This window comes from Phragmites australis, chromosome 11, assembly GCF_958298935.1.
Source record: "Phragmites australis chromosome 11, lpPhrAust1.1, whole genome shotgun sequence".
Lineage (NCBI taxonomy): Eukaryota > Viridiplantae > Streptophyta > Magnoliopsida > Poales > Poaceae > Phragmites > Phragmites australis.
In genome coordinates, this window is record NC_084931.1 from 21,021,162 (window position 1) to 21,035,025 (window position 13,864).

A 13,864-nucleotide genomic window follows, 5' to 3' on the forward strand; every position below is an offset into this window, starting at 1 on the left:
GGCAGAGCTCCAGCCCTTATTTTTAAAAGGGAGAAGCTGTTTAACGTGCATGGTCAAGCATTTATGTACACGTGTTTAATTAACAAGTTTGTTAACGTGTGGCATCATCCGTCATGCTTGACTCACTATGCGAAAAAAATCGTTAGCAACGAGTGGTAATCAACATTAGCGATGGGTTTGGTACCTGTCATTCTTATTGTGTCACTAATAGTAGGTTATTAGTGACAGGTTATAATCTTATCTATCACTAATGATCGATAAATATTTTTCGTATTTTTTTTTGACAAAAAAGAGTAAAAAAAATTTCCACCTGAACCATTCTAATGCAGGCTCATCCTATATGCCTCACAAGCCACGTTTTTTCATATTATTTTCAAGTTTGTGTTCTATGAAAATCGAATTCACGACCTTAAATCGAATTCACGACCTTCTCCTCATGTGTGTAGCCACCTTACCACCTCTACTATCACGTAGTTGTGATAGGGAATAGATATTTTATCCTTTTAACCTTTTTTACCGAAAGTTATTAGTAACGTATCATAACCATGATCCGTCACTAATGACTAATTTTGACAAATTTCGTCGAGAGTTATAATTTGATAGATAACCCGGAGTGCATTCGGTAAAATAAGCATAATTTTTACATGCAGACTCCAATTTCAACATTTTTTGAATCTACGGACATCTAAAAAAAGTTACATTAGTTTCTCCCCCACTTTGTTGGGTTCGAAGAACCTTTTGAGGCCAAAAATAATTTGAAAGATTGAGTTCTCACCCACGAAAGTTTTTACACTATTTTCAGAACACGCCTTTGTGTTCATAGTCGTCACACCTTATATCAAACTTGAGCATAAATGTAAAATAGTTTATATTCTAATGCTGTTGAGGTGAGAAAAATAAGAGAAAAATAAAAAAAAAGTATTTACGAATACCATCATTAGTGACTGGACTTAGTCATTAGTGACAGATTACAAGTTGACCTATCACTAATGACTGCCATAGGACGATCCATTACTAATAAGTGGATCATTAGTAATAACTGGCCTATGATGACCAGTCATTGATGACCTTATCATTAGTGACGGGTTATAACTTGATCCGTCACTAATGACTATCTAGGACGACCCATCACTGATGATCTTATCATTAGTGATGGGTCACAACTTGATCCGTCACTATTATTATTGGTGATAAATCATGTTACGATCCGTCACTAATGACCACTCATTAGTGATGGATCTATATCCGGTCTCGATCAGAAGGGACATTAGTGGCGTGTCCTTATTGGACCCGTCACTAATAGGACACTAGTGACGCGTTTTGAGCAGCAGTCACTAATATGGTGTCTTCTTTGTTGATTTCTTATGTAGTGACTTGATGTACGACACTAGCCCTCCTTGTTTGAAATGATAACTTAACCTGATTATCCATTTACCCGCAGGTAAATACCTTAATAGGGTTAGATATGGATCGTATTTGATACCCACGGGAACGTTCGTGGATGAATAATACTACCTGACGAATAGACGGGTATAGGTATGTGTAAGGCATACATATACCGTAAAACCCGTTTACTCGTTTAACTAGTCTGACAAGTGGGCCCAACCCAATCCTCTAAACCCTAAATCCCTAATCTCCTTCCTAGACGGCCCTTCTCAATACTCAGCGTTAGTCCCACACTCCCATTCCCACCACCGCCAGCCCCATACTCCACAATCCCCGCTCCCAGCACGCGCCACCGCTTCCCAGGTCCTAGCCCTATTGACGCCCAGGCTCTAGGTTAGCGATAATAGAAGATCTAGTCATACCTGCAGGTGACGGGCCCATGGGCGTTCACAGGTATATCCACAGGTGGATAAAAACCGATGGATATGGATATGGGTGAGCATTACACGTACCTGCCACATATGATTGCCATCCCTACTCCTTTTATAGGTTTTTAAATATTCCATGTTGTTACACAAGAACTTAAGATCCGAACTCTTGCACTTATCAAGCATTGATGTTACTAACATATCTGTTCTTTTTTACTTGTTATTTTGGATACTGACGAGATATATATATGTCTGTGACAATTACTTTCTAAGCATTTGTTGTTCTAATTTGTTGAAAATATAGTCATTTGAAAGTATTTGTTAGGATAAATAATACATTTGTTCTCAAATAGATATCGTTTTAAAATGTGTAGTCAAACTTAAAAAAATTTGACCAATATACACACAAAATTGTTAGAATTTGACACATGCAAATGATATTAGTGGACTTGCCATGAAGAATACTTTAACAAATTTTAATTAGAAATAATAATAATAATAATTAATATTAAAATATGAGTATTTGAGATCGTGTTGATGTCATAAATGATAAGTAAAAAATAACATAGATGGTATACTAATATTTTTTTCATATGACAAACTCTTAATACTTTTTGTATTTATTAGTGGACAATTTACAAAGTCTGACTGCACACATCTCTAGATGCCATCTATTTGAGAACAAGTTATACAACAAGGGCCCTATCTTTTCTGTATGGGATAAAATAAATCCATTTTTCCACTATAAGAATCTCTCCTACTTCTGAGTTCTGAAAGCTTCCGCTCATGAATACATAATGGCAGCTTAATGACACGCAACTCCAATACTAGTTCATAGACAGATATGCTGCGTGGTCAGACTGTAGTAATAGTCCACGTCAGTAGTCAAGTCCACTTGTCGGTAGAAAAAAGCTAGTTCCCTGCTGACTGCAGACATTAGCCGTTGGAGTTGGACAGCAGCACCAGCCAGCAGAGTAACGACAACCGTGCCCTGAAGGCGCACGTACGGAGTCATCTCACGGATTCGCTGCAGAAACAGGCCCCGAAGGCGCTCAATCCACCGTGCCCTGCAGCAGCATAGCCTGCCTGTCGTGGGCTCTGCTGCCCGTGGTGCCAGGGCACGAGCCGCATGGAGCCAACGCAACGCCGAGCAAGGCTGGGTGAGTTTGAAACCACTAGCCGTTCCAGGCCCCGTGCGCGCACTCATTTCCCCGTGCGCCAGGCCAGACACCAACGAACGAGCAGGTGCCTTGGGCTCGCCGCCGCGGGCGCGGTTCCCCGATTCGGACGCACATCAAAGCCGAGCACCCCCCCTCCCCCCGCGTCCCCGGTCGCGACGACGCCAACGGCCAGGCGTGGCCGCGGAGCCAACGCCCGCCCAGGTGCTGCGAGCGAGTGCGACACTGCGACCACGGCGCGACGCGGACGTGATACGATACGGTTCTTGGTTGGGGCTCCGTTCCGGTCCGGGCTCCGGCCGGGGTACGGTGCGTACGCTGCGGGGTCAACGTGGCCTCCGTCCGCGGCTCGCGCCACTGGCTGCTGCTGGGCGCGTCCTTGCGTTGGGTGGTTGGGTGGCTGGTAGCAGTGGAAAGCTTTCTGCCGTCCACTGCCCATGGAGTGTGGTTCACCGAAATTTACCGTTGGATCGGTGCGCTCATTGCGACGTTCAGGACCGTGAGTACGGTACCTGGCACTGCACCCGTTTTCTTTTCTCTATACTAGTTCGGCCGTTCGACTGTATGCATCCGTTTTACACCACAGTGATTCGTGCACCGGGATAGAGAGAGAGAGAAAAAAAAAGAGAAATTTGACAAGATCAGGTTATACTTAGGGTCTGTTTGGTAGAGCTTTTTTTTATCTAAATTTTCTGTGAGGTGATTCTCTGGAGGAAGTGATTCTGTGGCTGAAAATAATTATCTGAAATAAAATATATGAAGGAAGTGATTCTGTACGGGAAGTGAATCAGGAGAAGCTGTTTTTTTCAGCTCCCTAACTTCTAGTCTATTTCAGAGAATCACTCCCACGGATTCCACTAAGGGAGCTAAAAGCTGAAAGCTACTGTTTAGCAGAGCTCCTCTGATTCCAGCCGAAAAGCTACTCTGAAAGCTCTGTCAAACAGACTCTTAGTAAACCTTGTTAAATCAGATAATACAGACAGTGACGAAGCTATGCTTCTAACAAGACTAAAACCAATAACTAACCATTTAAACCATATATACCGGGTCACACACTGTTATAGAACAAAAATAAAGCATAAGGCTTACTCTAGTAGCTCCCTCAAAGATCTGTGCTGGCAATGCTGGAGCACTTTTTGTCGATCAAGCAGGTGGCAAACGTCTCTAGCGGACTTGGCTTCAAGTGCTACAGGAATACCGATCAGGTCAAGCGGGCAGCAAGTTTGTGGATGGAAAGAGGATCCCGTAATACTATTCACAGAGGATGTCTATAGGTCTAAAAGGAGAAGAAGAGTAATATAGAAAATATGGTAGCCGCTGGTGATAAAAAAATAAAAGATGCTATAATAATATTATAGATAATAGATTTTTGCAATATCTATTAAAGATGTCCTAACAATACATAATTGTGATAATATTTCACGTACATGATTAATGGCGCAACAAACTACATTAGGACACGAAGTGATACTAAAGTAATTGCCTAATCAATGAACATTTGGTTGATCCAAAACTCTATAACATCCATAATGTTTGGATCCATTTCCTCAATCGGTCTTTGAAGCTTGGGATCGGGGATAATGTTATTGGGTACAACATGAGGATTATTTTTACTTGACATTAGTATTATTAGCTCTGATTCTTACTATTTCTAGTTCTAGAGAAGATTGGCTAAATCGGATTACAGAGTCAGAAGCACTATAAAAAGCCAATATCTTGGTCCTCTTCATTATGTAATTATAGTACAAAGTTACTACATGATGCACTGAAGGTACAATAAGATTTCAATGTGTGCTAGGATTCAAATAATCAAACTTCAGTTAAATTGGAGAAGGGATGGGGACTGGGGAGCAACAATCTAAAAGGGATGGTCTGATGGAGCTACGTCGTGACAGCCGATTGACTCCATGGGGGTTGGCCTCTTGCTGGAGATGCGTGGGTGCAGCTGCTATAGTGGTGTCACCGCTAGCCGTGGTCGTCGGCTCATGGTCGCTCCTGGGCTCCTAGCCTCCTCCGATGGCACGGCTAGGGTTCAGACTTCAGCCGTACAGGTCTGTATGGCGAGACGAGAGCAAGAGAGAGATCGACGCGAGGTTATGAGTGAGCGACTGAGAACAAGGTCTGAGTGTGATTTTTTTATAATTTTTAAACTAAAAATTATAAATATATGTATCTATTTTAAAATTTTGTAAAACTATACTCCTATCACTAGTTGATAATTAAAAAAGTGACAGTCTATTTGTATCTTAAAAAGTAGCATGTATCTTAATATGTAACATGTTGTAGCCAAGATACGAGAGGAACAACTTATTATGAAATAGGGATTTGCATTGACGTAAGCAATCAACCGCTGCACTGCTCGTACTCATGCAGGCTTTGTTTGCCACGCAAACAAATCGGAAGCTTGCGGCTGTTAACCATTCGAACATCACTTATTAGTTAGGGTTCGTGACTCGTGAGAAGGACGTTGTACGAACCATCAAGCAACCAAAGAGTGATGAGTACCTAATATTCCCTGCCATTTTATATAGTTTTTGCCAAGTCGTGGCAGAAGATTCCTGAACAGCTGAAGCCAGAACTGATAAAAAATGGAGTATGGCTCAGCTTCTATCTGTGAAAAGCTATAATCTAAAATAAATAGACTGATTTATTACTGTTTTTAAAAAATTAAAAAGTTAATTTTTGATAAAATAAATTAAAAGCTGATAAGTTAAATGAGAGTGATTTTTTAAAAAGCCAGTGCGTTTAGAACTTAAAAATTTCTCATAAAAATTAACAATTTTTCTCATAAGTTATAAACAGCTTTCAGCAAAAACTCTGGACCAAACATAACAATATATACAGCTGCCAGAGACAAGTTAGCTCCATGTGCGCTGTGTGCATTGCACCATGGCCGGAGATGAGGATCCTGTTTGGCACTTAGATTAAGATTTTTTTTAATAGCAGGTTAAATCTAGCTTAAGAAATCTTAAATTTAGAGCTATAGATGGGTTAGAGGTATTTAGTTAAGCTATTTAGTTTTCATTTTAATCTAGCATAGATCTCAGAGTTAAAATTATACCAAACAAAACTGAGAAATGTGAGAATTAGTGGCATATATGAGGAAATAGGGACTCTTTCTATTCTTCTTCTTTTTTTTTCTCTTCTTCCTTTTTCTCTTCTTTTATTTACTTATTCTTCCTCCACTATGCTTAAAAAATTGAAGGAGAGTTTGGAGGCTCAAAGTGCTCCCATATGTTATACCATCTTCAACTATATTCATTTTATTTTCTTTCTGATTCTCTCCTCGTTCTTATTTCCTTTATTTTCTCTTATCTCCAACAGCTTTTCTTCGAAGGGAATTGTGAAAAGAAAGGAGAGAGAATTACGTCCTGAAAGAAATGACTTTGAGAATCTTTTCGTGACAGAAACCGTGAAAAAAAACCCGTTGATACGCTAAAAAAAAAAATCCCTTCGTGAAGAGATTTTAAACCTTAAAGAAAAATCGTTAGAAATGGTCTAAAAGGGCTTAAGCCCCTTGCCTCCCAGGTAGATCCGCCGCTGGCGAAGACAGCGCAGTGTAGCTAGATTATGCCATCTCTAGCAGATACTCTAAAATTTTATCCTCTGTACCACTATTACAGCATCCCCTAATACTATTACAGCATCCCCTATTTTTTCTATCTCCAACAGCTATTCTATTTTCTACATTTCATTACTCTCCTTCTCTCCTCAAACCCACATCCATACACTATATACAGTAATAGAGGCTACCTTTTCCGGCTCTAAATTTGCTGCCGCTCAGAGCCGTCCGTATCACTGTGCCGCTAGTTGCCCTCTCTGCTGGAGTGCTTATCCGTCCTCCCGATCGGCAAAAACGTGAACAGCGATGACAGCACAGTATTTTGCAGTCACTGCTGGAGTCAGCCTTATAGACAGCTCTGCACCTGGAGATGAGGATGACGGAGGATTAGGGCTTTGCCTGTCATGCTCTAATGATTGGTTCGTTTCGGACCATCAGATTAAGAAAGCAAACATGCAGAAACGACTAGAAACCGCAGCAGCTCCGGATATGCTTTTCAATGCTTGTTTGGACATTGTACAATTACACAGCTCAAAAACAGGCCTAATAATTTATAGGGCCTATTGAAAGTTATAGTGACGATTTTACATCCCCCTCAGTTCTCATCAACCACAAATATGTCAATGCACCTCACGAGGCCGACGTTTCCTTTGTAGGAGAAACCATGGTTGAGATTTTTTTTCTGGACACAACTAATTTTTAGTGGACTGTCCAATCACGATATGATGATCTAGTGATAGTCTTTTTCTCCATCTTTTCTGCTCGCTTTCAGCATTCGACGCTTGCTCCCCTACCTCCCGCCTGCCTGCTCCCATCTCCGGTGGCGTCCCTTCGCCTGGTCCACCGTCTCCACCCCGCAGCGCTAAATTGATTTTGCCGGTGCCATCGATGATGCTCCTCCATCCTAAACCCATCCACTTGTCCTTCACCACCCGCGGCTGGCGGCACATCGTCTCACCTCTCCGCCCGCTGACCGTCGTCTCCGTCAGACTTACTTGCCTCTCTCGAACCCATTTCTAAGCCGGACAACATGAATCACCCCTCTCCTAACCTGAAGGTACATTTTTTTTTTACACAATTTAGATTTGTAAGGCATATCAGAGGTCTTAGGAGGAGACAGTAATAATTATTGGGGATCAATTTACGGTACTAAGAGCAACTCCAACAGATCATCTATAATACACCATCCATATCCCCATATGGATTGCTATCTATAAAGATTCCTCCTTCATATTACTCCATCACTCCAACAGCACATCCATATTTCATCTTCTATATTCTCTTTTCTATTTTTTAATAGTATTCTATAACTGACAATAATTTTAGAAATTAGTACATTAGTTTATATGAATATTCATAAATTTTTTGTGATTTTTGGGAATTAAATTTATGCCCTAAAAATTCAAGGAAAGTACAAAAATACTCAAATTTAGAGATTTTTTATTTAAAATTTGTAAGAGATTTTTAGTGGGAATCAGTTAAAATGGGTTCTTTGTTATTTATTTTATTAGTATAAAAATTGGTGTGATTTTAGGAGCTCAATAAAATCACTTTTTGAATTTTTGAAAGAGAAGAGAAGAAATAAAGTTTTGAAGCAAAAGCTACTGCTTCTCTCTGTCTCTCTACAGGAGGATGGCGGGGGGAGAACGCACGCCACATCTGGCGTGTGTGATCGTGTAAATGGCGTGTCCGATAAAATAGAGTGTTGGATAGAGGGTCTCTTGGAGACTCTTTTTTGAAGAAAATAGATGAAGGAGGGAATAAAGGATGGAATAGAAGGACTCTTGGAGATGCTCTAAGCACACTTTAATGCTCCAGCTATAAAATCTTAGCAGCAAACTTATGGTCCGTTACCAGCTCACTGAAATCCGTTCTCTTTCAACTTTCATCAGCAACTAATAAATGCATCCTCCAAGATCCAACCATCCAAAAAACTCTGACCACAAAAGGATCACAAAATTGGAAACCACAGGAGATGAGAAGCCGTTCTCAAAATTCTCAAAGATGACGGCCCCTTTGAGCCGCCCACCCACTCTCTCCCTCCTGCTCGTCTCGACTCCCTCCCCATCCATTCATCATCCTCCTCTAAACCCATCGCCTTCCCACGCACAAACCACCTTTCTTTTCTTCTCCTTGTGCTCTCCTCTCCATCAAGTGAAGTCTTATCCCTCCACTAATACCCTCTCCGTTCCTTCTCCCACCTCCCAACCTCTTGTCTCAGTTCACATCACCTTTGCTTCGCCTAGGCTTTGCTTTCGTGCCGTCCTTCAACTCAAGAAGCCAACAAGTCCAAGCAAGCCTCCAGTTTCAGCAAACAAAGAACTTGGAGAAAGAAACCTTTGATCCGAAGAGACCAAGGAGAAATCCAGGGGGAGGATTAAGCTCTAGCCTCTGAGAAGAGAAAGAATCCAAGAAGCCGCCGCCGCCGCCGCCGAGGAAGTAGCAGCCATGGTGCGGAGCAAAGAGGTGCCCAAGAAGAAGCCCAAGGACCCGCTCCTGACCCCTCTGTCCAAGCCCAGGGGCGGCTTCCTGGACGAGGGTCGGCCCAGGAACCGCGGCGGCACGGCCATCTCCCCGACGCCGGCGTCGGTGCCCAACTACATGAGGGGCACAAGCAGCTCCGACGCCAAGACAGGGCGCCGCGCGCGGCCGGCAACGGCGGCAGCGTCGGCGTCGGCCGCGAGGCGGAGGTCGGCGGTGCGGGTGGTGACCAGGGGAAAAGTGCTGTTCCCGGAGGTGTCGGCACCCTGCTCCGGCTCCGGCGGCCTGGGCCGCGCCACTTGCTCGTCTACGATGAAGGAGGCCAAGTTCCCCACCGCGCTGGACCTCGCGCCGGGGGCCACCGACGCCGAGGGCCCCGCGGCGATGCGGGTGTGCCCGTACACCTATTGCTCCCTCAACGGGCACACGCACGCGCCGGCGGTGCCGCTCCGGAGCTTCCTCGCGTCGCGGCGGCGGCTCATCAAGACGCAGCAGAGCATGAAGCTCAAGGGCATCTCGGCCTTCCGCAAGAAGTCAGGGGACAAGAACGGCGGTGGCGGCGCAAAGGTCGCGCCTTTGATCGACGAGGAGGCGGTCGGTGACTTCTTCGTTGAGGTGTACGCCGGCCCGAGGGTGAGCTCGGACATGAGCTGCAGCGACATGTCCTTGGACGAGATGGACGACACGGTGAGGAGGATGGAGTTCGTCGTTTTCGATCGGTGCGGCACCGACGAGGATAACGAGAAGGGGAAGGATCTTGCTGTTTGCCGTGATGCAGAGCGTCTCCCAAGGTTGGAGGAGAGGCATGATACGTGCAGGGACAGTTTATCAGAGTGCAGCGGTGCAGACATCGCCGGCGATTTCGTCGAGGAGTTGCCATGGACGAAGTACCACGGCTACGAGTATGATAGTTTGGATGACGAGATCTCCAAAGAACAGAGGGTGAGAAATGAGGAGACTGGTGGAGCAGAGATTTCTGAGGAGCAAGAAGATGAAGGAGCATCTGGTAGATGGGCCAATGAGTGCGACGATGATGCTGACGAAAAACAAGAAGCAAATGATGAGGAGAACATCTTGGATTCAGCCCGTGAAACGGAAATCGTCGCAGAGCATGCTTGCAGGGTGGAGGCCTGCGAGGAGCCGGATGGAAGAGATGAAGGGACAGCAGAAGAGATCTCTGATGATGTCTATAAATCGGAGATTCCTGACGAAGAAGTAGCAGGAAGGGCGGCCAATATCCTGGAAGAGAGCTGCGGAGAGGAGACTTCAGCGGATCGAGAAGCAAAAGATGATGAGTTCAGCGTGGAATCTGACGGTGAATCAGAGGTCACCGAGGAGCAGGACGTGAAGGATGAAGACAGCACGCTAGATGATGGCTCTGAAATGGAGATTTCTGAGGATACTATCGCCAGGGATGGACGCAGAGAGGATTTCTCAGAGGAAGTAACCTCCAGAGTTGTCCCAGAAGGTGAAGTTTCTCAGATCGATGCAATTAGTTTTCCATATGTTGACACCCAGAAACTAATAATTGATGACCATGCGTTTAATCCAGATGATGGCACGGGAAACAAGGATTTTGAACAATATGTCAGCATTGCGGATGATGTAGTCGAACAAGATGGCAACCCTGCAAATGGCCAAAATGATGCTCAAAAGGAAATGGGTATCACTGAAGGCAAACTTGAAGTTGCCTCTGAAGAAACTGCTATTGTTCAACCAACTGATCAAGATGGCACTGTGGATGGCGTGGAAGATGGTCTAAAAGAATTGGAGAGTACCACATGCAAGTTGGAAGAAGCTTCTGAAGAATCTGGTATTGCTCAAGAAAGCAACTCCGATGTTATCTCCACGTGTGTTAATGATGGTGATCAAATGGAACCGGAGAATACTGCATGCATATCGAAGGATGCTTCCAAAGAATCTGGTGTCACTCAAGAAAGCAACCTAATTGATAATGCAGAATATGTTACAGATGGTGCTGAAATGGGACCTGAAATTACCGGATTCAAATTGGAAGATGCTTCTGAAGATACTTGTATTGATCAAGAAACTGTCGAAGATGATGACTCTACGTGTGTCAATAATGATGCTCAAATAGATTTGGAGATCACAAAGTGCAATTCAGAAGATTCTTCCAACGAATCTGTTACCACTCATGAAGATGATCATAGTGACAGCTCTGCAAATGTCAGTGCTGATGCTAAAAAAACTGTAGAAGATGATGACTCTGCATGTATCAGTGATGATGCTCAAAATGATTTGGAGATTACCAAATGCAAATCAGAAGATGCTTCTAAAGAATCTGTTACCACTCTAGAAGCTGATCAGAATGATAGCTCTGCAAATGTCAGTTCTGATGATCAAAATGCATCTGACCTTACCGCAACTGAGTTGGCGGTTATTGCCATCAGTGAGGACACCGAAAATGAATCCAAACTTTCCACATGCAAATCAGAAGATGTTTTTGAAGAATTTGTTATTGTTCAAGAAGCTAGTCATGATGATGCCTCCGCATATGTCAACTATAGTACTCAAAATGAATCCGAGGTTACCACTTGTGAATCAGAAGGTGCTCAAAAAGAATCAGATGTAATTCAAGAAGATGAGGATGAGGATAACTCTGCAGGTGCTCCAAAGAAATCAGAAATTACAGCATGTGAATCGGGAGATAATTCTGAAAAATCTGCTATGCCTCAAGAGGCTGATGGACATGTTAATACCATAGATGCAAGTGACAGTACCCCAAAGGATGTTACCATGCCAAAATATGATGCTCATACTACTGAAGAAACTAATCAATCGTCCAAAGTGCAAATACTAGAGCACAAGTATGACTGCTCCGCCGAAGGCCATGCAGAGCCCCAGAACATACCAGCAGAATTTACTGATGCAAAAGAACCTTCTATTGATGACATATGTGGTGCGTTCAGCGGGATGACCCTCAAAGGGGATGTATATTTTGATCCTGCTGAGTCCGCCACGTGTCCAAGGAATAAATTGATCATCTCCAGGAGGAGGAGAACACCTGAAGAGGAGGAATACTTGCGAGATTTTAATCCACGGGCACCCAATTTTCTTCCTCTGGAATTGGATCCAGACGCAGAAAAGGTTGACCTCAAGCATCAAATGATGGATGAGCGGAAGAATGCTGAGGAATGGATGATCGATTATGCACTTAGGAGGGCACTGACAAATTTAGCTCCTGCTCGGAAGAAGAAAGTGGAGCTTCTTGTCCAGGCCTTCGAGACTGTCCTACCACATGATGAGGATGATAAGAAAAGCATCACACCCACAAGGTCTGTCCAGATTTGCAACTGATAATTTTAGAGGTAAGAACATATTTGATATGCTATTGCTAGTAGTAGGTTTAAACTTTTGTTTAAAATATTTTACATTAGCTTATATTTTGCTTTTGTGTATATTTTGCAGTTAGTGCTTAAACTAGTCGTGATCTTGACTCGCGAGCTACTAACTCTGTGGTCGCTGCAATATTAGTGCCAGGGGCCTGCTCCAAGTTTGAATGAGAGAGCTATTTACTAATTGCTAGAGATAACTAGATATCTCTAGCTGAGTAGTGAAAAAGGAGCTCACTCCTGCTCCACAAGGATATAACTACTTATTACTGATCAAGGTATTCCTATCCAGTCGCTGAGTTGCAAAGGGAATTGCTCACCGAGTTATGTAATTTAAAGTGTGTATACATGTCTCGTGTGCTAATGTCTGATACTGTACTGATGGCTCTGTGAGACTTGCAAAATGTCGAAGGGTGCTGAGGTGCATGCCTTTGACAAAGATAAATAATACTCATCTTGAGTGTACAAATGTTGTTACTAAGGATGATTATGTATCTATAGCACTGCACATAAAATGTGTGCATTTGTAAATTGTAATATAGATAATTGCAAGGATCGGTGATGCTCTAGGGCTGAATTAGGATCACTCAAATATAAGGCTCAAAACCACAAGATAAATCTATTTAAATTTTTATCTAATATACTTTAGATTTATTTGACGTTTCTACTCTATCGAAATAAAGTTTTACACTTAAAAATTAATCCTACCATTTACTTATGGAAATTTTAGGAAAGATAAATATAAAATAGTAAGTGCAAGAACTAAGTACGGAATCTAAAGATAGAGAATGTAAACACTAGGCATAAAGATTTTTTTCTGGGTATCGATAGGTGGATTGCCGTCCACCGCTAGTCCATATTAGAGCCTATTTTAAGACCCAAGCTCTCTAGTCGGATAACTCTGTAGATAGTCATTAGAGCTCCACTCGCAAATGGGTCTCCAACTAGGTCTCTCGTGGATTCTCACCATCTGTCATGGGATGATCCTTGGTAATGAATCCAGGATGTACCGAACGATGGACTTATTGATCTGTGTTTCTTGTGGAGGGATTGAATGGATACGAGAACACAGGGAGTTATCCAGATTCAGACCTCCCGTGGGATAATAGTCCTACATCCTACGTATTTTCTTATGGATTTGATGAACTGGTTTTTTCTTTCGTCCTTCTTTTATAAATCAGGTCCTCCTTCCTTTACATAACAGAGAAAAGGGAGAGCTTACAAATGGATATGGTCAAACCCTATAACAGACATATTCCTAGCTCGTCATGATGGGGTAGGCACGCTCGACCTGCTTTGATTGTCTTGCAGGTCTTATCCTGTCCGCCGAACACTGTCACACTCGGCTGCAAGGCCATCCCGTAGCAGAGATGTGTCACTTCAACTTTACGTCTGCCTATGACCATGCTTGCTGAAAGGAGGTGCTTGGGGAAGAAAAAAACTTAAGTGGACAATATTTAATGTAATTTTATTGAT

The 13,864-nt window shown here is 43.1% G+C and overlaps 1 protein-coding gene across 1 annotated transcript; it reads left to right on the forward strand.

The window, feature by feature from the left end:
• Window positions 1-8,499: 8,499 nt before the first annotated feature.
• On the forward strand, window positions 8,500-12,857 carry LOC133883912 (calmodulin binding protein PICBP-like). The gene is made up of 3 exons (XM_062323314.1): window positions 8,500-10,503; window positions 10,588-12,364; window positions 12,465-12,857. Exons 1-2 carry the CDS (start codon window positions 9,003-9,005, stop codon window positions 12,351-12,353), a joined length of 3,267 nt encoding a protein of 1,088 aa, XP_062179298.1. The 5' UTR covers window positions 8,500-9,002; the 3' UTR covers window positions 12,354-12,364; window positions 12,465-12,857.
• Window positions 12,858-13,864: the final 1,007 nt, after the last annotated feature.